The 27,017-nt window shown below is 40.9% G+C and overlaps 1 protein-coding gene across 1 annotated transcript in view; it reads right to left on the reverse strand.

The window, feature by feature from the left end:
* The window catches only part of LOC112253491 (serine/threonine-protein phosphatase 2A 56 kDa regulatory subunit delta isoform), a 49,260-nt gene that overhangs the window by 16,536 nt on the left and 5,707 nt on the right, over window positions 1–27,017 (reverse strand). The window contains exon 3 of the mRNA XM_042323255.1: window positions 8,209–8,386. Within this exon, the coding sequence (XP_042179189.1) occupies window positions 8,209–8,386 (178 nt within the window). The remainder of the gene's footprint in view (window positions 1–8,208; window positions 8,387–27,017) is intronic.

The following is a 27,017-nucleotide window of genomic DNA, read 5'->3' on the forward strand; positions in this document are numbered from 1 at the left end:
GGTACCGGAGCGCCAAGTCTAGGTCCAAAAGGATCCTTAACAGCTTCTTCCCCCAAGCTATAAGACTGCTTAACAAATTAATTACACAAATTAATCAAATGTTAATTATCTATGCATAGTCCCTTTACCCCTACCTACATGTATAAATGAACTCGTCTAACCTGTACCCCCGCACATTGACTCCCCGATACCCCCTGAATATAGTCTCGTTATTGTGTTACATTCTATTACATGTTTTACTTTAGTTTATTTAGTAAATATTTTCTTAACTATTTCTTGAACTGCATTGTTGGTTAAGGGCTTGTAAGCATTTCACGGTAAGGTCTACACCTGTTGTATTCAGCACGTGACAAATAAAATGTGATTTGATTTTAAGTAGAAAAACATGTTGATTCCCCCTACTTGTAGAGAAACGTCAACGCCATCCTCCTCTCTTTAATGTTGATGAAACGGTCTATCACTGTCATACCATACACACTTAAAGAATGTTGATGTCCGATGTCTACCTGGCTGAAATGCTTGCTCGCTAGCCTAACTTCCATTCATGGGCAATGTTAGCCAGTTAACATTAGCCTTCTACATCAAGCTACATATGGAACTTCCATCCTCTAAGGCCAGGGGTACAACAATGTATGAATTCATGGTTGGATCAGAATTGCCGTTATAAATCATTGGCCAGTAAGGAGAATTAAGTAAAAACAAATCCCAAAAGGGCCAAATCCCTAAGGGCCAATTTTAGCTACCTGGTTAACTAGCCACCGGAGGACAACACAACAAGATGCAACAAATCTAGTTTTTCTGTCAAATGACGAACGCTGTCAATGGGTTTTGAAAATAGTGACGCCAAATCCAAGCTGACTTCCTTTGACACTTTCTTCAGTTGAGCTCACTCAGTTTAGCTCAAAGCCGATACAAATAATTGCCTATACATGTTTTGACAAAGGACTCCAGATGTCCGCTGGCTTCACTTGCCTTAATAAATGCTACGGGCTGCAACAAATGTCAAACTTGTTTAGACTAGGCAGCATCAGATGGCCTAAACATAGAGAGACAGAGGGGCACCGTTTCGCTCACTCTTGATTCTTTCTCCTGGGAGATACCGTGGATTCGGAATGTTTACATTTGTTTCATTTCACCTTTATTTAATCAGGTAGGCTAGTTGAGAAGAAGTTCTCATATTCAACTGCAACCTGACCAAGATAAAGCAAAGCAGTGCGACAAAAAACAACAACACAGAGTTACACATGGGATAAACAAAAGTACAGTCAACAACACAATAGAAAAATCTATATACAGTGTGTGTAAATGGAGTAAGGAGGTAAGGCCATAGTAGCGAAGTAATTACAATTTAGCAAATTAATTCAGACCCATTTACTTTTTCCTCATTTTGTTACATTATTGCCTTATTCTAAAATTGATGAAAACAAATTTTTACCTCAATCTACACACAAATCCCCATAATGACAGATGGAAAACAGCTTTTTAGAAATGTTCTCAACTGTATAAAAAAACAAAAACAGAAATACCTTATTTACATAAGTATTCAGACACCTTGCTATGAGACTCGAAATTGAGCTCAGGTGCATCCTGTTTCCAATGTTCATCCTTGAGATGTTTCGACAACTTGATAGGAGTCCAACTGTGGTAAATTCAATTGGTTGGACATGATTTGGATGACATACGCCTGTCTATATAAGGTCCCACAGTTGACAGTGCATGTCAGAGCAAAAACCAAGCCATGAGGTCGAAGGAATTGTCGGTAGAGCTCAGAGACAAGATTGTGTCGAGACACAGATCTGGGGAAGGGTACCAAAACATTTCAGCAGCATTGAAGGTCCCCATGAACACAGTGGCCTCCATCATTCTTAAATGGAAGAAGTTTGGAAACACCAAGACTCTTCCTAGACCTGGCCGCCCAGCCAAACATCAGTGGAGGACGGCCTTGGTCAGGGAGAAACTGATAATTCTGGATCCCATATCGCCCAGCTCTAACACAAAATACACACGCACGCACGGGCTCTGGGGAGGAATGTAGCATAACACACCAATGTGACCTCTGACCTATATGGGCTGAGATCTCCGGTGCTCTGAGAGATCAGCAGTATGGATCAGTTATTGTATCATAAGTAATTCTAGTTCACTCCCTATTCTTTCACAGAATTCTCCCAAACGCACAATGCACTCCAAGTGGCTAGCTAAAACAACCAATAGGACCTATCATTTATTCTCTGCATCCATTTGCGTCCAAGCTTCAAATCCTCTGTGATCTCTGAAATACAACTGCAGACTTTAACATGCCATGGGAAGCTGCGATCTACTCTTCCCTTAAACATATAATTAAAACATACAATTATAATCCGTTTTATCCTATAGCAGCACTTCAACACTTGGCAGCACACAGTTCATCCAATAGGGTTAATCCCACTTCCCAGAATATTCAAATTTGAACATTCCCAGAAAAACCGAGCTGCTGCCGAGGGTCGACGGGTCACATACCAAAGACATTCAACAGAATGTGCTGATCACGAGCCGAGGGGAACAGATAGATAGGGAGAGTCTATAGGGACATGTGTAACACAGACACACACAGCAGCATAGAGCCACTGGACAAAAATCACTGTCTGTTGGGAAAAATAGTCCTAATGCAAAACCCATGGCGAAAATCGCCCTGGTGAGGAACAGCAAACAAACACGGACCTTTCTCTGTGAGATTACTGTCACAACACTGCGGTGTAAAGCCGATGTTTGGGATCAATAAAGAAAACCAATAGTGCTTATGAAGGGCTAAAGCAACACATAACGCTACAGCAATAATGTCTCTACTGTACATGCATTATCACCATTGCTTTGACTACAGCTATAAGTGAATTCATCACCAGCCCGAGGCCGATGTTGACTGCAGAGTGTGTATGGAAAAGGGAAATGTCTGCAGTCACATCCAAATAACAAATCTTAGACTGAGAAACAAGCATCTACTACAGGGTTAAAACATAATAATAAAAAAAATAACAATGCATTTATTTAAAAAAAATGTTTTACTTCCATTTTTTTTCTCAGTTTAACTGTTGCGAGGTAGAATAGTAGAATACACAAGGTGCAATTTCAAAATGTGGTTTTGCAGTCACTGATAGCAGACAGGCTAATGGAGTGACTAACATTTTTTTAGATCGGTAAATTAGTCTAGCAGCCAGCTAATTTACCAGTCTAAACTTGTAGTAATCAAGGTCAAATTACAGGAAATGTGGCCCCTCATGATGAGTATATTTATATTATATTTAGCAAATTAATGATGGGTTATGCATAATAAGCCTCTAACTTATAGCCTCTATCTCTTGAGCAATATGCACCTGTGCACCGCTGGCCTCTCCTTAAAAAAACGCCCTTAAGCTCTTGGAGTCCCATGCAGGAAATATCTTGCTAGACATAATTTTTTTTATAGAATTTCTTACACCAATAGACTATTCAAAGAGGGACGCAAGCTCTTTATTGCTGAATGTTAAATACAGCAGCCAATAGAACTCAGGTAGTCTGAAAGAAGAGCGAACGCACGTTGTAGGTAGGCTATAGCAGTTATTTATTCAGACCCATAACCAATCAATCTTCGTGAAGAGAAGTGAAAGCTTTCTGCATCTAATTCTAGTCCAACATTATTCAAAGATGACATTAGAATGATGAAGATAAGGACAACTAAAAATATTTAATCTAACTGTGGAAAGCAAGGAAGGAAAGAAGCAACAAAGAAATAGAGGAGGTAGGCAAATAACATTAGCGGAACTATTATGAAAGGTATATATATGCATCAGCCAACTAAATTATACAAATATGCGCTATTATACTTAAAAATGTTAATCTAATTCACTTGCCTATACTTGTAACTTAGCAGGATGAATGTGCTGTACCTGTGTCATCCGGAACAGCTGATGCTCTCGTGCATGTTTCAGTGTTACTTGCCTCGAAGTGAGCATAGAAGTCATTTAACTCGTCTGGTAGGTTTGTGTCACTGGGGAGCTCGCAGTTGTGCTTCCGATTTGTATTATGTAGTAGTTTGCAAGCTTTGCCACATCCGACTTAGCGTGGTTCGTCGGAGGGCAAAGCAGGATTTCTTATAAGCTTCCGGGTTAGTCCCGCTCCTTGAAAGCGGCAGCTCTACACTTCTACCCCTCCATTTTTAGCTTTTAGCTCAGTGTGGATGTTGCCTGATAAAGGGTTCTTATATACTAAGTGGAATGTTCCATTGTGGACTAAAATGGAGGGGTGTCTTCTTCATGGCTTTTGGTTGGGGTTTGTACGTACAGTCACTGTGGAAGACGACGTCATCAATGCACTTATTGATGAAGCCAGTGACTGATGTGGTGTACTCCTCAATGCTATCGGAAGAATCCCGGAACATATTCCAGTCTGTGCTAGCAAAACAGTCCTGCAGCTTACCATCTGCTTCATCTGACCACTTTTTTATTGATCAAGTGGCTGGTGCTTCCTGCTTAAATTTTTTGCTTGTACGCAAGAATCAGGAGGATAGAATTGTGGTCCGATTTGTCAAATGGAGGGCGAAGGAGAGCTTTGTACACATCTCTGTGTGTGGAATAAAGGTGATCTAGAGTTTTTTTCCCCTCTGGTTGCACATTTAACATGTTTGTAGAAATTAGGTTAAACAAATGTAAATTTCCCTACATTAAAGTCCCTGTCCACTAGGACCTGGCCTCTGGATGAGCGGTTTCCTGTTAGATTATGGCCGTATACAGCTCATTGAGAGCGGTCTTAGTGCCAGCATTGGTTTGTGGTGATAAATAGACAGCTACGAAGAATATAGACAAAAACTATTTTGGTAGATATGATAGACTGTGTAGACTACACTGAAATACTCTACCGCAGGCAAGCAAAACCTTCGATATCGTGCACCAGCTGTTGTTTACAAATATACATAGACTGCCATGTACTGTACAATACAGTAATACAGTTCACACTCAAAAGGTTTAGCCTCTGGAGCTAGTTTCATTTATTTACACAAGAGAGCATAGGCTATAGCTAGCTACATCGATGGGCTTTTTTGTCTTTCTGCCGTGCCTAATGTGCAGTAGCCTATATCATAATGTATATGCATTGGATAATGGCACAATCATTTGGGCTTTTTGGGTTCATTAAATGTGATTAATGTAGAGCTCATAAAATGTATTTAATATATGGCTAATCAGGCTCAGGTAGAATCAATGTTAATTATGCATAATTAGTTCAATAAAGTCCACCTGTGTGCAATCTAAGTGTCACATGATCTCAGGATTATACACCTGTTCTGAAATGCCCCAGAGTCTGCAACACCACTAAGCAAGGGGCACCATCAAGCAAGCAGCACCATAAAGACCAAGGAGCTCTCCAAACAGGTCAGGGACAAAGTTGTGGAGAAGAACAGATCAGGGTTGAGTTAAAAAAAAAAATATCAGAAACTTTGAACATCCCACAGAGCACCATTAAATCCATTATTAAAAATGGAAAGAATATGGAACCACAACAAACCTGCCAAGAGAGGGCTGGCCACTAAAACTCACAGACCAGGCAAGGAGGGCATTAATCAGAGAGGCAACAAAGAGACCAAAGATAACCCTGAAGGAGCTGCAAAAATCCACAGCGGAGATTGGACTATCTGTCCATAGGACCACTTTAAGCCGTACACTCCACAGAGCTGGTCGTTATGGAAGAGTGGCCAGAAAAAAAGCTATTGCTTTAAAACAAAATAAGCAAACCCATTTGGGGGTTCGCTAAAAGGCATGTGGGAGACTCCCCAAGCATATGGAAGAAGGTACTATGGTTAGATTAAACTTTTTGGCAATCAAGGAAAGCACTATGTCTGGCACGAACTCAATACCTCTCATCACCCCGAGAACACCATCCCCACAGAGAAGCAATGGTGGTGGCAGGATCATGCTGTGGGTATGTTTTTCATTGGCAGGGAAAGTGGTCAGAATGGAAGGATGACGCTAAATTCAGGGAATTTTTTGAGGGAAACCTGTTTCAGTCTTCAAGAGATTTGAGACAGGGACGGACGTTCACCTGCAGCAGGAAAATGACCCTAAGCATACTGCTAAAGCAACACTTGAGTGGTTTAAGGGGAAACATGTAAATGTCTTGGAATGGCCTAGTCAAATCCCAGACCTCAATCCAATTGAGAATCTGTGGTATCACTTAAAGATTGCTGTACACCAGCGGAACCCATCCAACTTGAAGGAGCTGGAGCAGTTTTGCCTTGAAGAATGGGCAACAATCCCAGTGGCTAGATGTGCCAAGCTTTTTGAGACATACCCCAAGAGACTTGCAGCTATAATTTCTGCAAAAAGTGGCTCTACAAAGTATTGACTTTGAGGGGGTGAATAGTTATGCACGCTCAAGTTTCCAGTTTTTTTGTCTTATTTATTTTTTGTTTCACCCCCAAAAATATTTAACATCTTCAAAGTGGTATGTTGTTTAAATCAAATGATACAAACCCCCAAAAATCTATTTTAATTCCAGGTTGTAAGGCAACAAAATAGGAAAAATGCCAAATGTGGGGTGAATACTTTCGCAAGCCACTGTATATGCTTTATAATGCGAGAAACACCAGCTTACCCGGGAGAAAAGTGATTTATTCTCAAGATGGAACATTTGTAAAATACCGGGAAAATATTAAACCCTAGTCTGCATGGTGTGTTATGGCGAGGTTTCACTGTCCGACTTAGTGCAGGCACTGCTGATCCAATTGTAGAGCTGTGACAATACCTGTATTGCAATATTTTTCCGATGGCAAAAAATGAAAACACGAAGCAGACAACTTTTTGGTCTTTTAAAACCCTGCTGTATGTAAAAAAAAAAAAAAAAGTGTGTACCATATCTTGGGAAATAAATAAATATGACTATGGATGGCAGCATAATGATGTTTGTTTCCAACATTAGGGCTGTCTTTCTAAAGAAGCAAAATCTCCTTTGTGTTTTGTTTCCTTGCCACGGTACTAACGAGGATCACGATATACTGGCATCGTCCCGGTCCTATGCAATTAATGCCTGCAATGTGTCATGTGGTACCTCTGCTGTACCTCTGTCTGGCCAGACAAGGGGAGACTCTCAATGAGAGGAGAGCCCAGAGCCAAAACAGGAGGGAGAGCAAAAGAGACTGAGCAAAAGATCCATCCTTAGTTTTCTCCTATCACAGCCAATAAACTCTGTAAAAGTTTTAAAGGAGCCATTGGCCTCAAGGTGAAATCCCTGAGCGGTTTCCTTCCTCTCCAGCAACTGAGTTAGGACGCCTGTATCTTTGTAGTGACTTGGTGCATTGACACACCACCCAAAGTGTAATTAATAACTTCACCATGCTCAAAGGGAAATTCAATGTCTGCTTTTTTATTTTATTTAACCCATTTACCAATATGTACCCTTTGATAGGCATTGGATAACCTCCCTGGTCTTTGTGGTTGTATCTGCTCGACTGAGAAACCTTACAGATAATTGTATGTGTGGGGTATTATTTTACTCCTTAACCTATTTATACATAGGAAAGGGGTTGAATACTTATTGACTCAAGACATTTCAGATTTACATTTTTTATTAATTTGTAAAAAAATAAATCTCAAAACATATTTACATGATGGGGTATTGTGTGTAGGACAGTGACCAAAATACCTCAATTTAATCCATTTTAAATTCAGTCTGAAACAACAAAATGTGGCCAAAAAGTTAAGGGATGTGAATACTTTCTGAGGCACTATCCGTGTGATTAATTTGAGGGAAGACATACAGTCCTGCCTTTTGAAGTACTTGTATGAAAGGGCCTACATCCATGTACATCATCATACTCCATGACTGATGCAAGTGGTAGGGATCTGACGAAAATATGCAGATAAAAGCTATTGCCAGTAAGTATTCATAGAGATGCTAAACGATCAATATTGCTTATGTGTACCTCCCTGATCATCAAAGCCACCACAGGTGGAACAATAAGTTCTGGATGGAGTGAGGGGAGAGGATGTAGGATATGTGGGTGTCTATGAATAGGACACAGTGATTCTGTCCCCAAGCTTGCACTTGTACACTTCCCATCATGAATTTAAAAATGGTGGAAACCTCCTCCAGCCAATGTTTAGACCAAGCCAATGCTTTTAAATCTGTAAAGGGAACAGCACAATTGAGGAGAAAGGTGGAGAATCAGGATGCAGCTAGAGAAGCTGGTGGGTTAGTTGGTGATACCTTTGAGGGCAGGAAGTTTCTGCAGCTCACGGTTCTTGGCGAGGTTGAATCGTGATGAACTCTGGCGACGCTCCTTCTTGACGATCTGGGGACCGCTAGAGTACTTGATCTTGTTGAGCTGAGTGGGTGGAGGGGTGCTATTGCTGGGACGCTTGCTGGCAGTCTGCTGCTGCGCCGCCTGTGGACAAGAGACAGAAAAATCACAATGAGCTCGTTGAAGTATGTTGAGGCTTGGAAAAGTTTAAACCACTGAAAATGAAATGAAAGATGGAGGTTTATGCCAACATAATATAATACATAATATTGTCCTCCTGAAACAGAGTAAACATTACTGCCATTTCTTGGGAGTGACATTTACTATCAAAGTAGTTTTTTAAAAATACATTCAATCTGGTATAGTGGTTCTCACTAGCTGCTTGCCCATATTAGTCACCATGCAGAGAACAGTAAATGACTCCACAGAGACTCATTGGCTTTGTCTAATGCCATTATCCTGGAGTTCTAAAGCGAGCACACAGAGAGACGACTCGAACATGTGACTGGTCATGCTGTTGAGAATGAGAGAGTGATGAACTAGTGTCAAATAAGACTCATGGTAGGGATTTTATTCTGTCAAACGCTACAAATACTACAATTCCATGTCCAAAAGGTGTAACTTTTCTCTACAGCTGACCTCTGGGACATTATAGATTAGAAGGAATACAGTACAGTCAATGATGTCCAGATTTAATTCAATCAAATTTCAAATGCTTTCTTTATGTGCATGATTCCATGAATAGAAGTTCATCACAAACATCAAGGGCACTGCAGAAACTCCCCTGACATAACTGCAGTCCTCCTCGAGGATTGTATTGAATTTACAAAAATCTTAATTTGACCAGTATTGTCACAACAAAAGAATCCTGCAGTGACAGAACGTTTAATCCAGACTTTTCCAACATTGAAATGATGCTTTATCTGTGGTTAGGCTATTAGCTGGCCAAAATTAGGTTTCATAAAAAGTACAATACTGCGTCTTAGTGCAGGTTCAGTGAATTTATGTCATTCCTGCGGTGCAAGAAAATTCTCAGCGACAACAGCGTGATCAAATTAAGATCCTACAACTGTACATGTGTGGAATCACAGGCCAGAAGAAGGGATTTGTTTTTTTACATCACTATTATTTTCCCCTCTATAATTCCCAGGTCATAAAATTTACTTTTTGGTCCACCAGCCACTGTGGCAGGTAGATTTTTAAAAAATTGACCAGCCACTCAGATTTATTCCCCTGGTAAAATTTCACAAACATATCACACAAGAAAACAATAAAAGTATTACTAGTAGAAGTAATGTGGTATATTGTTTAACCCTTGTGTGGTGTTCAGGTCTGTGGGAGCCATTTTCAATATTTACTAAAAGAAAAATGATACCATTTTTTTTTTTCAACCTGAGACTCATTAGCCTTGGCTCATTTTCTGTGAAGAACATGTAAAAGAACATATTTCATTAGCTGCTCTCTGTGCACCCCCTACACATTTATATAACATACAGTGGGGCAAAAAAGTATTTAGTCAGCCACCAATTGTGCAAGTTCTCCCACTTAAAAAGATGAGAGGCCTGTAATTTTCATCATAGGTACACTTCAACTATGACAGACAAAATGAGAAAAAAAATCCAGAAAATCACATTGTAAGATTTGGTCAATAACAAAAGTTTATTTTCCACCATAATTTGCAAATAAATTCATAAAAAATCATACAATGTGATTTTCTGGATTTTTTCCCCCCTCATTGGGGCGGCAGGGTAGCCTAGTGGTTAGAGCGTTGGACTAGTAACCGGAAGGTTGCGAGTTCAAACCCCCGAGCTGACAAGGTACAAATCTGTCGTTCTGCCCCTGAACAGGCAGTTAACCCACTGTTCCCAGGCCGTCATTGAAAATAAGAATGTGTTCTTAACTGACTTGCCTGGTTAAATAAAGGTAAAATAAAAAATAAAAATAAAATTGTGTCTGTCATAGTTTAAGTGTACCTATGATGAAAATTACAGGCCTCTCTCATCTTTTTAAGTGGGAGAACTTGCACAATTGGTGGCTGACTAAATACTTTTTTTGCCCCACTGTATGTGGTGTTTGGTTCCACTGGACCCAAGAGTAATAAAAGTTTGGAAAAGTGTGTGTGTAGGTGAAAACAAGTCAAAAAAATTAAACAAAAAGGTTTGCTGTGTGCCTTCACTATGACTTCCTCCTCCCTGGGCCTGCTGTTTCAACATAGGTTATTGGTGCTGTCTGTTTCCCTGCCTGTCTCATGCTTTTCTTGCACTCTTTACCCTTTGTAGTGTGTGAAACTAGCGGGAACCTGCACAATGTTATTACAATACATCATTAAAATATATATATATATATATATAAATATAAAATAAGTATTTTCCCACACTCTACCCCAGCCAGGTGCAAATTGGGGGAGGGACACAAATAATGCATGTGTGGCTCTTTACCACAATCAATCAGTATGGAAAAATAATCTCTGCTCAGAGGGCCTTATAAATAATTTTTGCAGAGAGAGAAGCTAGTGTGGAAGGAGTTTTCCAAACATGAGGATCATGTCTCTGTCAATTCAGAGTCTGACAGTGAGTTGGAAGAAGAGAATGAGATTAACCCTCAGCCAGCCCCAGGACCAGCCAGTCAGCAACCAGCTTATCAGCAGCCCAGAGGAGAAATATGGATGCCCAAAACATTGTGAAATTGAAATGGTCTTCTTGCCCAAGCAATGAGCCACCCCGCATGGCTGCCAATGTGATAAGGATGCAACCAGAGCCGACACGGGTGGTGGTTACTCATGTGCAGGACATAGTCTTCATTTGAACTGTTTATTCCAGGCACCATCCAGAAAATCATTCTGGACTGCACTAATTTGGATGCAAGGCATGTTTTTGGAGAGAGATGGACCAAACTCATTTACATGCATACTTTGGGGTTCTTATCCTTGCAGGTGTTTTCAGGTCCTTGCTGGGAATCCACAGAATACCTGTGGGATGCAGAAAATGGCAGAGAACTTTGTGCAACAATGTTTCTGGAAAACTTCCACTATATTTCCAGGATTATCCTCTTTGATAACTGAGACACCAGACCAACTTGCCAGCAGCGAGACAAGCTAGCTGCTATCAGGTCAGTGTGGGACCAGTGGGTGGACCACCTTCTCCTGTTTTACAACCTTGGGTCCAACGTTACTGTTGATGAACAGCTTATGCTATTTAGGGGCTGCTGCCCCTTCAGGCAGTACATACCGTCTAAACCCGCAAAATATGGGATCAAGATCTGGGCTGCCTGTGATGCTGCTTCATCATATGCGTGGAACTTGCAAGTCTATACAGGGAAGCCAGATGGAGGAGCCCCTGAGAAGAACCAAGGGATGCGGGTTGTCTTGGACGTGACACTGGGACTCTGTGGCCATAACATCACATGCAATAACAATTTTTTTTTATTACTTTGCGCAAGCTGGGAGAGGAGCTCCTCAAGAGGAAGCTGATGATGGAAGAAACATAACTAAAAAACAAGCCAGAGCTGTTGAATACACGGAACAGGCCTATCAATTCCTCTAACAGGCCTATCAATTCCTCTAAGTTTCTGTTCACGGCCGAACACGTCCCTAGTGTCCTACGTGCCAAAGAAAGGCGACAATGTGGTACTCATGAGTACGCTGTATAGAGATGGGAGAATCTGTAGCCAGGAACATCAAAAACCAGATATCATAATGGATTACAATGCCACAAAAGGAGGGGTGGACAATTTAGACAAGCTGGTGACTGGCTACAGCTACAAAAGAAGAACCTTACTCTGGCCACTTGTTATATTCTTCAACATCTCGGTGTACAATGTGTTTGTCATCTGGATGGCGTTGAACCCAGATTGGGACAGAGGGAAGCTACGGAGGAGACGGCTCTTTCTCGAGGAGCTGGGCAAGGCTTCGGTAAGACCTCAAATACAGAGGAGGTACAGTGCCTTGCGAAAGTATTCGGCCCCCTTGAACTTTGCGACCTTTTGCCACATTTCAGGCTTCAAACATAAAGATATAAAACTGTATTTTTTTGTGAAGAATCAACAACAAGTGGGACACAATCATGAAGTGGAACGACATTTATTGGATATTTCAAACTTTTTTAACAAATCAAAAACTGAAAAATTGGGCGTGCAAAATTATTCAGCCCCCTTAAGTTAATACTTTGTAGCGCCACCTTTTGCTGCGATTACAGCTGTAAATCGCTTGGGGTATGTCTCTATCAGTTTTGCACATCGAGAGACTGAAGTTTTTCCCATTCCTCCTTGCAAAACAGCTCGAGCTCAGTGAGGTTGGATGGAGAGCATTTGTGAACAGCAGTTTTCAGTTCTTTCCACAGATTCTCGATTGGATTCAGGTCTGGACTTTGACTTGGCCATTCTAACACCTGGATATGTTTATTTTTGAACCATTCCATTGTAGATTTTGCTTTATGTTTTGGATCATTGTCTTGTTGGAAGACAAATCTCCGTCCCAGTCTCAGGTCTTTTGCAGACTCCATCAGGTTTTCTTCCAGAATGGTCCTGTATTTGGCTCCATCCATCTTCCCATCAATTTTAACCATCTTCCCTGTCCCTGCTGAAGAAAAGCAGGCCCAAACCATGATGCTGCCACCACCATGTTTGACAGTGGGGATGGTGGGTTCAGGGTGATGAGCTGTGTTGCTTTTACACCAAACATAACGTTTTGCATTGTTGCCAAAAAGTTCAATTTTGGTTTCATCTGACCAGAGCACCTTCTTCCACATGTTTGGTGTGTCTCCCAGGTGGCTTGTGGCAAACTTTAAACGACACTTTTTATGGATATCTTTAAGAAATGGCTTTCTTCTTGCCACTCTTCCATAAAGGCCAGATTTGTGCAATATACGACTGATTGTTGTCCTATGGACAGAGTCTCCCACCTCAGCTGTAGATCTCTGCAGTTCATCCAGAGTGATCATGGGCCTCTTGGCTGCATCTCTGATCAGTCTTCTCCTTGTATGAGCTGAATGTTTAGAGGGACGGCCAGGTCTTGGTAGATTTGCAGTGGCCTGATACTCCTTCCATTTCAATATTATCGCTTGCACAGTGCTCCTTGGGATGTTTAAAGCTTGGGAAATCTTTTTGTATCCAAATCCGGCTTTAAACTTCTTCACAACAGTATCTCGGACCTGCCTGGTGTGTTCCTTGTTCTTCATGATGCTCTCTGCGCTTTTAACGGACCTCTGAGACTATCACAGTGCAGGTGCATTTATACGGAGGCTTGATTAAACACAGGTGGATTGTATTTATCATCATTAGTCATTTAGGTCAACATTGGATCATTCAGAGATCCTCACTGAACCTCTGGAGAGAGTTTGCTGCACTGAAAGTAAAGGGGCTGAATAATTTTGCACGCCCAATTTTTCAGTTTTTGATTTGTTAAAAAAGTTTGAAATATCCAATAAATGTCGTTCCACTTCATGATTGTGTCCCACTTGTTGATTCTTCACAAAAAAATACAGTTGTATATCTTTATGTTTGAAGCCTGAAATGTGGCAAAAGGTCGCAAAGTTCAAGGGGGCCGAATACTTTCGCAAGGTACTGTAACATATCCCAAGGACCTCAGCTTCTGCAGCCATTGTGAGGAGGATTCAGGAGGATGCTGGTGTCCCATCTGCCTGACCCACAGAACCAACAACTCCAATTTAGGAAGTGATGTTGTTACATGTGTGTCTGACTCTCCTACCTTGGCCTGCTGTAACTATGCATGTGAGTGAGTAGGATATTAGTAAAATCCCTGAACAAAACGTTTTCATCGTTCTAGATTGAGCCGCTAGCAGGAGGAAGAAGCGCTGCGATGTGTGTGGCCCCAAGGACAGGAAGACACAGTACACACGCATCAAGTGCAAGAAATACATTTGCAACACACCCACAGTAAAAAAATTATTTAAAAAAATGTGTGTAGAACAGCCTTAATGTGTGTTTAATGGGGCTCATTTACCATTTCCATAAAATACTGTATGTAAAATGTGTTATTCCAATGTTCAGTTCAAAGCAATAAACATCAATAGTGATGAAAACCTTGTATCATTTATATTTTTTCAAGATAAACATGATTTATTCCACCCATGTCTTGATTATAATTGATTTGTTTACAAAAATCACAGAGCTTTTATTGATAAATGTGATCTAGCAGAGGTAAACAAAAATATTAACCATGTATGCTGTCTATATTGCTTGTAATTGATATGTCAAAATTAAGTATTTTAGGGGAAATTGTATTGGCTGTATTGTTTTAAAAACTCAATAATGTTGTGGGTCCATCACATGGGGTGACCCTGAGTCGTTTAACCTAAACGTCACAGACGAGACAAAAACATTAACCTGCCCCTTTAAAGGGCGGGAGGTAACCATGGTAGCGCGATGGAGTCATGTGTGTGCCTGCGCTATTGGGTCTGACTAGAAGAAGCATTGTCTTCTCTTCCCTATCAGTTGAAACTCAAACCTAGAAAACCAACCTAAACAATGCCAAGAAACACAAGGACAAAGTCACACTTCGGTAGAATTTCGTTTCAAGTAAATTAGACAATTTTGTATGCCTGTGGAGTGGGCAGCGCTACTAAAAATGAATATTTCACTCTCACCCCCAGGCAGGCAGTGTTGCAGCGCGAAGTGGAATAGGCTATATAGGATTCGTAGTTTTGACTTTGTGCGATTAATTTACCAGCTATGAAGGGAAGTGGCAAAATACTTCGAAAACAGCAACTGCCGCATTTATTTTACTATAAAATGTATTCATACTTGACTTTTTTTTTTAATTAACAAATGCAAGTGAAATGCTCACGCTGTGGATCCCTGACCACCCGCCAACGTGGCTGGTAAAAATAGACATCTTACCCAAAAATATACCGCATTTGGCTGGTAACAGGTGTTACTTTTAACCCTGATTTTAACACAATCTTGGGATTTTAGGCCCTGATAATGAGTCTTAAAAATTGTAGTTCTATGCTAACCTAAAATTCTCTATTTGCATATCATTCTTAGACAAGCTTGCCATTGGATATGCAGGTGCTCTTGTAAAACATCAGCAGCTCCTTTGTAATATTAAAACAGGTATGTGGAGTAGAGGTCAACCGGTTAAATCGGAAATGGCCGATTAATTATGGCCGATTTCAAGTTTTCATAACAATCGGCAGATACAATTTGGCAGATACATTTTTTAAATATTATTATTATTTATTTATTTTACACCTTTATTTAGGTGGGTTAACTGCCTCGTCCAGGGGCAGAACGACAGATTTTTACCGTGTCAGCTCGGGGGATTCACTCTTGCAACCTTACAGTTAACTAGTCCAAAGCTCTAACCACCTGATTACATCACACTCCACGAGGAGTCTGCCTGTTACGCGAATGCAGTAAGCCAAGGTAAGTTGCTAGCTAGCATTAAACGTATCTTATAAAAAACAATCTATTAATCATAATCACTAGTTAACTACACATGGTTGATGATATTACTAGTTTATCTAGCGTGTCCTGCGTTGCATATAATCGTTGTGGTGTGTATCGTTGCTCCAATGTGTACCTAACCATAAACATCAATGCCTTACTTAAAATCAATACACATAAGTACATATTTTTAAACCTGCATATTTAGCTAAAAGAAATCCAGGTTAGCAGGCAATATTAACCAGGTGAAATTGTGTCACTTCTCTTGCGTTCATTGCACGCAGAGTCAGTGTATATGCAACAGTTTGGGCACCCTAATTTGCCAGACTTTTACATAATTATGACATAACATTGAAGGTTGTGCAATGTAAAAGGAATATTTAGACTTATGGATGCCCCCCGTTAGATAAAATTGTAACGGTTCCGTATTTCACTGAAAGAATAAACGTCTTGTTTTCAAGATGATAGTTTCCGGATTCGACCATATTAATGACCTACGGCTCGTATTTCTGTGTGTTATTATGTTAGACTTAGTTATGTGATTTGATAGAGCAGTCTGACTGAGCGATGGTAGGCACCAGCAGGCTCGTAAGCATTCATTCAAACAGCACTTTGGTGCGTTTTGCCAGCAGCTCTTTGTTGTGCTTCAAGCATTGCGCTGTTTATGACTTCAAGCCTATCAACTTCCGAGATTAGGCTGGTGTAACCGATGTGAAATGACTAGCTAGTTAGCCTGGTGTGCGATAATAGCGTTTCAAACGTCACTCGCTCTGAGACTTGGAGTGGTAATTCCCCTTGCTCTGCATGGGTAATGCTGCTTCGAGGGTGGCTGTTGTCGATGTGTTCCTGGTTCGAGCCCAGGTAGAGGCGAGGAGAGGAATGGAAGCTATACTGTTACACTGGCAATACTAAAGTGCCTATAAGAACATCCAATAGTCAAAGGTATATGAAATACAAATGGTATAGAGAGAAATAGTCCTATAATTCCTATAATAACTACAACCTAAAACTTCTTAACTGGGAATATTGAAGATTCATGTTAAAAGGAACCACCAGCTTTCATATGTTCTCATGTTCTGAGCAAGGAACTTAAACGTTAGCTTTCTTACATGGCACATATTGCACTTTTACTTTCGTCTCCAACACTTGGTTTTTGCATTATTTAAACCAAATTGAACATGTTTCATTTTTTATTTGAGGCTAAATTGATTTTATTGATGTATTATATTAAGTTAAAATAAGTGTTCATTCAGTATTGTTGTAATTGTCATTATTACAAATAAATAAATAAATATTTTTAAATCGGCATCAGCTTTTTTTAGACCTCCAATAATCGGTATCGGCGTTGAAAAATCATTAAATCGGTCGACCTCTAATGTGGAGGTTAAACTGTAAGTCTCTTGGCTTTACAAACCACTTGCAAGGCCCCTGGTCTCATAAAGGCCAGTTCTCCATCCCTTACATCCTTGCTAAGCCTGCTCAGTGGTCGTGCCATGAGCGTTAAACACTCTCCCTCTGCCATCAGGCTCAGACTTACAGTGGCATTTCCTGTCTAGTTGAGACCAGGAGGGATTCCCTGAGGAAGTTACCTCTACGCTTAAAAAGGTCATTCCATTGAATAAATTCACTGTAGTATCCTGTTGAAATAGAAACGCATTCAGTTTCAAAAAGGTCCCATGTTGAAGGTAAAAGCGGTCTCAATAGTTGAGTCAAATGACACTCCATTCGATAGGTCTGGGTAAAAAATAATAATAAAACAGAGTTAATGTACTATAAAAAGGTGCAGGTAAAATTATTCAAGCAACTGCAGTACTCTCATTGAAGTACAGTAAAGGGATCTGTACTATTGAGTAGCTTCTGAAACGGCTTCCCCGTTCTTACAAGACCATGGGAACGAATCAATCCAGACGTGAATAATAACAACCATCAAAGGGGAGTTTTTCCATACTCAAGACAGTGTAAATACCTATCCAACTGAGCAACACATGTTATATATTGGCCTGCCAACATCAAGTATGGTAATTGAGCTGGATTTATACATTTTAAATTACAACTGTGCATGGTTTCATTTAGGCCTACATCTATTGATTTATCTCTATCATGACCAGACAGACATGTAGACAAATTCTAAACAGCAAATACAACAATAATGGTCTGTCTTCCAATACTCCAACATGGCATCCTTTTCCTCAGCTCCTTACACACATTACCTTTTGACAGGTGGAGATACTGAATACATTTTCACTATGGCATGCGCCTATCAAGATCAACGATGCATACAGAAAGGAAATGGAAAAAGGTTTCCTTCTAAACAATTGTCCCAGCCTTCATCATTGCATACTGTATATGTTTGAGAGTGCAAAGTCTGCATGCAGTGCATTCACACATCTGGGCATGTTTTTGAAAACCTGGGTAGTGATTGTTGTATGTTATGGACCATTCCCATCAGACACAGGTTGGCACTTGCCCAAGGCATGACATAGATGGCCTGAATAGGCGGGTTTGCATGACTGAGCCGATCTCAAAATAGACCCAATCAATAGCCTTTCATCCCACGCAAAGTCAAGCCCTAAGCACCCCGAGTTTCCTGTCATCAATACCGTTCTCTGGACTGTGGGATGTTTTGAAAGCGCAAACACTATCGTTTGTTAAGGTACACACGCTTATACGAGAGGTTAACAAACCACAGCAACTAATGGAGTGTATCCAGTGTCTAGCCAATGTTAATGAGGTGTAAAGTTCCAGGACATGGTGATACAATACTTGCTTATACTATACAGCCGTGTTTTTCAACCCTTTTCCTGCGGACCCAAGTTAGTGCTCGTTTAGAAGAAAAATGTGAGCACAAACACATGATTCAACTTATCAACTAATAACAAAGCCCTGGATTTGTTGAATCAGGAAATTGAATAGTTCAATCGGGTGTGGGTCATCCTATATGATTGCAATCACTTTCTAACTGCACCCCTTTTGATTTGAACGAAACCTTTCATACATGTTTTCCCATTGTGGAAGTGGTCAGATGGTGACTTTTTGGAACTGAATGACAAAACATTCAGGAGATAAGTGATCAAAGTTTACCCATATTGTATACCGCACCCTACCATGAGACGGCCATGTCTTAAATCACCGAAAAAGATAAATGGTTGAGTTTGATATAATTTGAAATCTTACAAAACAGGTTTGTCAAACTATTCTATGATTTCTTGAGAAAGTTGATGTTAAAGCTTAAAAAATGACATAAAAATAAACAATCTAAACATCTCAATTGGGTTGAGGTAGGGTGATTGTGGAGGCCAGGTCATCTGATGCAGCACTCCATCACTCTCCTCCTTGGTAACACAGTCTGGAGGTGTGTTTTAGGTCATTGTCCCATTGAAAAACAAATGATAGTCCCACTAAGCCCAAACCAGATGGGATGGCGTATCGCTGCAGAATGCTGTGGTAGCCATGCTAGTTAAGGGTGCCTTGAATTCTAAATAAATCAGACAGTGTCACCAGCAAAGCACCCCCACACCACCTCCCCCATGCTTCACAGTGAGAACCACACATGTCTTAGATCATCCGTTCACCTTCTCTGCATCTCACAAAGACACAGTGGTTGGAACAAAAAAAGCTCAAATTTGGACTCATCAGACCAAAGGACAAGTTTCCTCTGGTCTAATGTCTATTGCTCGTGTTTCTTGGCCCAAGTAAGTTTCTTCTTCTTATTGGTGTCCTTTAGTAGTGGTTTCTTTGCCGCAATCCAACCGTGAAGGACTGATTCACACAGTCTCCTCTGAACAGTTGAGGTTGAGATGTGTCTGTTTTTTTTTAACTGTGAAGCACTTATTTGGGCTGCAATCTGAGGCTGATATCTCTAATTAACTTATACTCTGCAGCAGAGGTAACTCTGGGTCTTCCTTTCCTGTAGCGGTCCTCATGAGAGCCAGTTTCATCATAGCGGTTCATGGTTTTTGCGACTGCAATTGAAGAAACGTTAAAAGTGGACTGATCTTCATGTCTTAAAGTATTGATGGACTATCGTTTCTCTTTGCTTATTTGAGCTGTTATTGCCATAATATGGACTTGGGTCTTTTACCAAATAGGGCTATCTTCTGTATACCACCAATACCTTGTCACAACACAACTGACTGGCTCAAAAAGGAAATAAATTACACAAATGAACAAGACACACCTGTTAATTGAAATGCATTCCAGGTGACTACCCCATGAAGCTTGTTCAGAGAATGCCAAGAGTGTGCAAAGCTGTCATCAAGGCAAAGGGTGGCTACTTTGAAGAATCTCAAATATAGTTTAATTCATTTAACACTTTTGGTTACTACATAACTTCATGTGTGTTATTTGATAGTTTTGATGTCTTCACTATTATTCTACAATGTAGAAAATAGTTTAAAAAAATAAAGTACACCCTGGAATAAGTACGTGTCCAAACTTTTGACTGATACTGTATGTGACCTGTTTCATTTGAATGTTTTTCTTTTTTAAATCAATGTGCTTTTAGCAGAAATGCCTTCTGGAAAATGTTGACTTCCATGTGCCTTAATAACAAACTTGTATGCCATCTGAAAATACAAATCCAAATTGTTAAAATTACGAGCCTAGTAGGTTTAGCCACAGAAAAATACACGGAGGGGTTGGACATGCTGACAGATTAATTTCAGACTGCCTTGTAACATGCTTCTGTGTAAAACATGAGATGCTCAGTATACAGTGGGGCAAAAAAGTATTTAGTCAGCCACCAATTGTGCCAGTTCTCCCACTTAAAAAGATGAGGCCTGTAATTTTCATCATAGGTACACTTCAACTATGACAGACAAAATGAGAAAAAAAATCCAGAAAATCACATTGTAGGATTTTTAATGAATTTATTTGCAAATTATGGTGGAAAATAAGTATTTGGTCAATAACAAAAGTTTATCTCAATACTTTGTTCTATACCCTTTGTTGGCAATGACAGAGGTCAAACGTTTTCTGTAAGTCTTCACAAGGTTTCCACACACTGTTGCTGGTATTTTGGCCCATTCCTCCATGCAGATCTCTAGAGCAATGATGTTTTGGGGCTGTTGCTGGGCAACACGGACTTTCAACTCCCTCCAAGGATTTTCTATGGGGTTGAGATCTGGAGACTGGCTAGGCCACTCCAGGACCTTGAAATGCTTCTTACGAAGCCACTCCTTCGTTGCCCGGGCAGTGTGTTTGGGATCATTGTCATGCTGAAAGACCCAGCTACGTTTCATCTTCAATGCCCTTGCTGATGGAAGGAGGTTTTCACTCAAAATCTCACGATACATGGCCCCATTCATTCTTTCCTTTACACGTATCAGTCGTCCTGGTCCCTTTGCAGAAAAACAGCCCCAAAGCATGATGTTTCCACCCCCATGCTTCACAGTAGGTATGGTGTTCTTTGGATGCAACTCAGCATTCTTTGTCCTCCAAACACAACAAGTTGAGTTTTTACCAAAAAGTAATATTTTGGTTTCATCTGACCGACCATATGACATTCTGCCAATCTTCTTCTGGATCATCCAAATGCTCTCTAGCAAACTTCAGACAGGCCTGGACATGTACTGGCTTAAGCAGGGGGACACGTCTGGCACTGCAGGATTTGAGCCCCTGGCGGCGTAGTGTGTTACTGATGGTAGGCTTTGTTACTTTGGTCCCAGCTCTCTACAGGTCATTCACTAGGTCCCCCCTGTGTGGTTCTGGGATTTTTGCTCATCGTTCTTGTGATAATTTTGACCCCACGGGGTGAGATCTTGCGTGGAGCCCCAGCTCGAGGGAGATTATCAGTGGTCTTGTATGTCTTCCATTTCCTAATAATTGCTCCCACAGTTGATTTCTTCAGACCAAGCTGCTTACTTATTGCAGATTCAGTCTTCCCAGTCTGGTGCAGGTCTACAATTTTGTTTCTGGTGTCCTTTGACACCTCTTTGGTCTTGGCCATAGTGGAGTTTGGAGTGTGACTGTTTGAGGTTGTGGACAGGTGTCTTTTATAATGATAACAAGTTCAAACAGGTGCTATTAATACAGGTAACGAGTGGAGGACAGAGGAACCTCTTAAAGAAGAAGTTACAGGTCTGTGAGAGCCAGAAATCTTGCTTGTTTGTAGGAGACCAAATACTTATTTTCCACCATAATTTGCAAATAAATTCATTAAAGATCCTGCAATGTGATTTTCTGGATTTTTTTTTCTCATTTTGTCTGTCATAGTTGAAGTGTACCTATGATGAAAATTACAGGCCTCTCATCTTTTTAAGTGTGAGAGCCTGCACAATTGGTGGATGACTAAATACTTTTTTGCCCCACTGTATGTGCATAATCCTGCCTACCGCAGATTTTTTTTTTTTTTAATATATCATGAAGACCTGAAAAAAAAGTTTTGCTACTGCTCTCAACATTGCTGCCTTAATAGCACTTCGACAAAGCTCATTCGGAAAAAGTTGTGATGGACTACTTTCTGGAGGATGATTGTGCTATGCTGACATTGAAAATGAAATCAGACAATGAAAAAATCCTTGATTTAGGGAAATACATTTTAATTGAACCAGACATTGTAGTCTTCTGATGACAATGGTGGGGAAGAAATGGTGTCGTTGTCACGGAAGAAGTTGACCGAGGTTTGAAATCAGTGGAATGCCTGGTGGAAGCAGAGAGATGACTGCCAAATGCAGAGAGTCCAATAAGAGAACACAGAAATAAGGATGTTGTAATCCGGAGATAGTTTCATACATCTTCAAACTAAGGGAAACCATGGCATCCAGGTCAGAGGGAGAGAAACCTTCATCCATGTATACGGGTAAGAGTCTCGCTACATTTTCAGATATAGGTTTCTAATTTAGTCAAAGTCATTTTCATTGAAAACAAAAGTGCAGTTAGCGAGCTCGCTAACTTTACATGTATGATATGTGTAGTAATATTATTTGCATCTCAGAAAGCCCTTTTCATTGCTAGTTATAGCCTAATGTTAGCTAGCAAGCTAACATTGAAACTAGTTGGTTAGCTTTACCTACCTGCAGATTTATGCATGGTAGTTTTGCTGCGTTCAAAACCACTGGGAACTCTGAAATATACGAGGTCAAATCATGACGTCCAAATTCTTCAGGTCGGAAAATCGGAGCTCTAGAAAGAGGTCCGAGATCCCAAAGTTGGAATTCCGAGTGATTTTTCCCAGTTGGAGCTAGTTTTTTTTCTAATTCCCAGTTGTTTTGACTCAGCATTAGAGTTGGGAATATGGTTCATTGTCAGCTAGCTAGCTACAGTTGAAGTCGGAAGTTTACATACACCTTAGCAAAATACATTTGAACTCAGCTTTTCACAATTGCTGGCATTTAATCTGAGTAAAAATTCCCTGTTTTAGGTCAGTTAGGATCACCATTTTATTTTAAGAATGTGAAATGTCAGAATAATAGTAGAGAGAATAACTTATTTAAGCTTTTATTTCTTTCATCACATTCCCAGTGGGTCAGAAGTTTGCATACACTCAATTTGTATTTGGTGGCATTGGCTTTAAATTGTTTAACTTGGGTCAAATGTTTTGGGTAGCCTTCCACAATAAGTTGGGTGAATTTTGGCTCATTCCTCCTGACAGAGCTGTTGTAACTGAGTCAGGATTGTAGGCCTCCTTGCTCGCACACGCTTTTTCATTTCTGCCCACCAATTGTCTATAGGACTGAGGTCAGGGCTTTGTGATGGCCACTCCAATACCTTCACTTGGTTGCCATTTTGCCACAACTTTGAGCAGTGGCTTCTTCCTTGCTGAGCGGCCTTTCAGGTTATGTCTATATAGGACTCGTTTTACTGTGGATATAAATACTTTTGTACCCGTTTCTTCCAGCACCTTCACAAGGTCCTTAGCTGTTCTGGGATTGATTTTCACTTTTTGCACCAAAGTACGTTCATCTCTAGGAGACAGAATGCGTCTCCTTCCTGAACAGTATGACGGCTGCGTGGTCCCATGGTGTTTATACTTGCGTACTATTATTTGTACAGATGAACGTGGTACCTTGAGGCATTTGTAAATTGCTCCCAAGGATGAACAAGACTTGGAGGTCTACATTTTTTTTCTGAGGTCTTGGCTGATGTCTTTTGATTTCCCCATGTTGTCAAGGAAAGAGGCACGAAGTTTGAAGGTAGGCCTTGAAATACATCCACAAATACACCTCCAATTGACTCAAAATATGTCAATTAGCCTATCAGAAGCTTCTAAAGCCATGACATAATTTTCGGGAATTTTCCAAGCTGTTTAAAGTCCCAGTGAATTTAGTAGATGTAAACTTCTGACCCACTGGAATTTTTATAGAGTGAATTAGAAATTAAATAATCTGAAATAATCTGTAAACAATTGTTGGGAAAATTACTTGTGTCATGCACAAAGTAGATGTCCTAACCGACTTGCCAAAACTATAGATTGTTAACAAGAAATTTGTGGAGTGTATGTAAATTCCGACTTCAACTGTACATATCCTAACAAAAGACTCCACTATGCAAGTAACCATTTCACTGTACCGTTTAAAGCTTCTGTATCCTGCACATGTGACAAATAAACCTAGATTTTTTTGGATATTGCATGTGTTTACGAGAGACCAGTCAGATTAGGATAACGGCCAAGGACTAGACAAAGTGTATTTTTACTACAACTTTCAGTCTTGAAATCTTTGGTTGTTTACTACACTGTGCATCCACAAAGTGATGGGTGGGGCTAAGGCTTAAGCGGGTGTGAACGATGCTGAATGGGTAGAGCATGAACCTGCAGGAGCGGGTCACTGCTTTGACGTTTGCAGAGAATGTCAGGGTGTTGTCCAAGGTCACGCAAAGGTTCTCTGCGCTCTGGGAGGGAGACATTGTGGAGTTGTCAACCGTGCTGGAGAGGCCTTTGAGCGGGCAGGCCTTCCCCAGGAGGAAGAGCAGTTCAGTCTTGTCGAGGTTGAGCTTGAGGTGGTGGGCCGACATCCACGTTGCGATACCTGCCAGGCGCGCAGAGATGCGTATTTCCACCTGGGTGTCAGAAGGGGGAGGGAGGAGAAAAGTAGTTGAGTGTCATCCGCATAGCATGATAAGAGAGACCATGTGAGGATAAGACGGAGCCGAGAGACCTGGTGTATAGAGAGAAGATGAGAGGGCCTAAAACCGAGCCCTGGGGGACACCGATAGTGAGTATGTGGTGCAGACACAGATCCTCTCCACGACACCTGGTAGGAGCGGCCTGCCAGGTAGGACGCAATCCAAGAGTGTGCAGAGCCTGAGACGCCCAGCCCTGAGAGGGTGGAGAGGAAGATCTGACGGGTCACAGTGTCGAAGCCAGCAGATAGATCTAGGAGGATGAGAACAGAGGAGAGACAGTCAGCTTTGGCAGTGCTGAGAGCCTCCGTGACACAGAGAAGAGGAGTCTCGGTTGAGTGACCCGTCTTGAAGCCTGACTGGTTAGGGTCATGAAGTTTGTTTTGAGGGAGACAATAAGAAAGTTATGAGACAGCACGCTCAAGTGTTTTGGAAAGAAAAGAAAGAAGGGATACAGGTCTATCGTTTTTGATGTCAGATGAGTCGAGTGTTGGTTTCTTGAAGAGGGAAGCAACTCAGGCCATCTTGAAGTCAGAGGGGAAGCAGGCAGTGGCCAGGGAGGAGTTGATGAGGGAAGTGAGGAATGGGAGAAGGTCTCCTGAGATGTTCCGGAGAAGGGGATGGGTTCAAGTGGGCAGCTTTTCGGGCGGCCGAACCTCACTAGTCTTAAGATGTCATCTGGAGAGAGAGGGGAGAAAGAGGTCAAGGCGTAGGGGTGTTCTGTGTGAGTGAGACCAGTAGACTCAGTAGGCTGAGTGAATGAGTAACGCATAGCCTATAGAAATGTTATGCAACATAAGCTCCTGGGCTCTCATGAAGTGCATGATTAGATTTTTGAATACATTTGCATTGATGTCAGGGTGATTAGAGGGACAATAGAGTGCTGAGTACCAGACAGTTAGCAAGTTTGGTAGGCTACTAATGACCAGCAGCAGTGCTTGGAGAAGCCGAATTACCATGACTAAACGGTCACAGGGAATTTGACAGCCGTCATGACTTGTGACCACCAGTGTGGCGGTAATATGGTCCCCGTAACAGCCCTAGCTGGATCTGTCAGTGAAAAGTAGAGCGGCCCAGTCAGGCATAATCACAATATTTCTAATTTAAAATTGCTGGAAGACATAGTTTGGAAAGCAAATGGCTATTGTAAAAGGGAAGACAATGAAAATACGAATCTGTCTTTTAGTTATCAAAATTCTGAACTTAAAAATTGGGCTTATAGCCCATCTTACTGGTACCAGCAGAAACCATTGGCCATATCCCCGGTGAGTGCGCACATTCGCTCTTTATCTTTGGGTCAGTGCCACATAAAAGTTTGTTTTGGGACAATAAATTTCTTCCTCCAGTTTAGATGGATGTCATTCTATTTGGGGGTCCCCTTCTAGTAGAACTATTATATGGACAGCATTGTTTTTATTGCTCTGCTTGTCAGTGTCAACAGAGTAGGCGAACTTGTAATTTGTTGTACTCAAAAGTATTATGCCTCCAGCCACATAGTGTAGTAGAATTGCATGAAATATGTTTTTCCAGGCAAAGAAAGAAGAAACGTATCGGATATAGCCTACAGCCCAGGACACTACACGTGCTCAGCAATGAAGACCTTTTTACGATTAGTCTAATCGTATAACTCAAATTATGACCATCCAATCTACTCATCACATTACGAGTGGTAGGCTATCTTACATAAGTCTGCAAATCCAATGAGGCATGGAATGTTTTATTATAAAGGTGCATTTTCATGGTGAAAATTTGCTTCTCCTAACTTGAAACTCACGCGCCACCTATGCGTAGGTTAGGAATTATGCTGCTCGTTACTCATCTTGTTGGCTGAGGAAAAGTTATCGTGGACAGTTATTCTAACAACTTCAAAGTGCATGGTAAGGACACACTTCATTGCATTCTCGACTTGCATGTTCTGTTAAGATGAATTACCATAATCTAAATGTGATTTCTGTCATTCTGAGCACCGTGGGTGGACACCCTAATCAGGTTACACACCCAACACATATGGGTCCGGTACATTTTTTTAAATGTCTGGTAAATTATAATGCTGCCGGTCAAATGTCCGGTGCCATATTTTCATAATGGAAACCCTGGTCTCATGGTAGGGTGGGGTATGCAAAATGGGTCAACTTTGAGCACCTCTATGTCCTGAATGTTTTGTCATTCAGGTCACTTTTTGACCACTTCTACCATGGGCAAACATGTATGGAAGGTTTCATTCTAATCAAAAGGGGTGCCTTTAGAAAGTGATTGAAATTATATGGTGTGTTAGGGCTGCACTGAGAAAGAATTATATATTTTTTAAAAC

Source organism: Oncorhynchus tshawytscha, linkage group LG01, assembly GCF_018296145.1.
Source record: "Oncorhynchus tshawytscha isolate Ot180627B linkage group LG01, Otsh_v2.0, whole genome shotgun sequence".
Classification (NCBI taxonomy): Eukaryota; Metazoa; Chordata; class Actinopteri; order Salmoniformes; family Salmonidae; genus Oncorhynchus; species Oncorhynchus tshawytscha.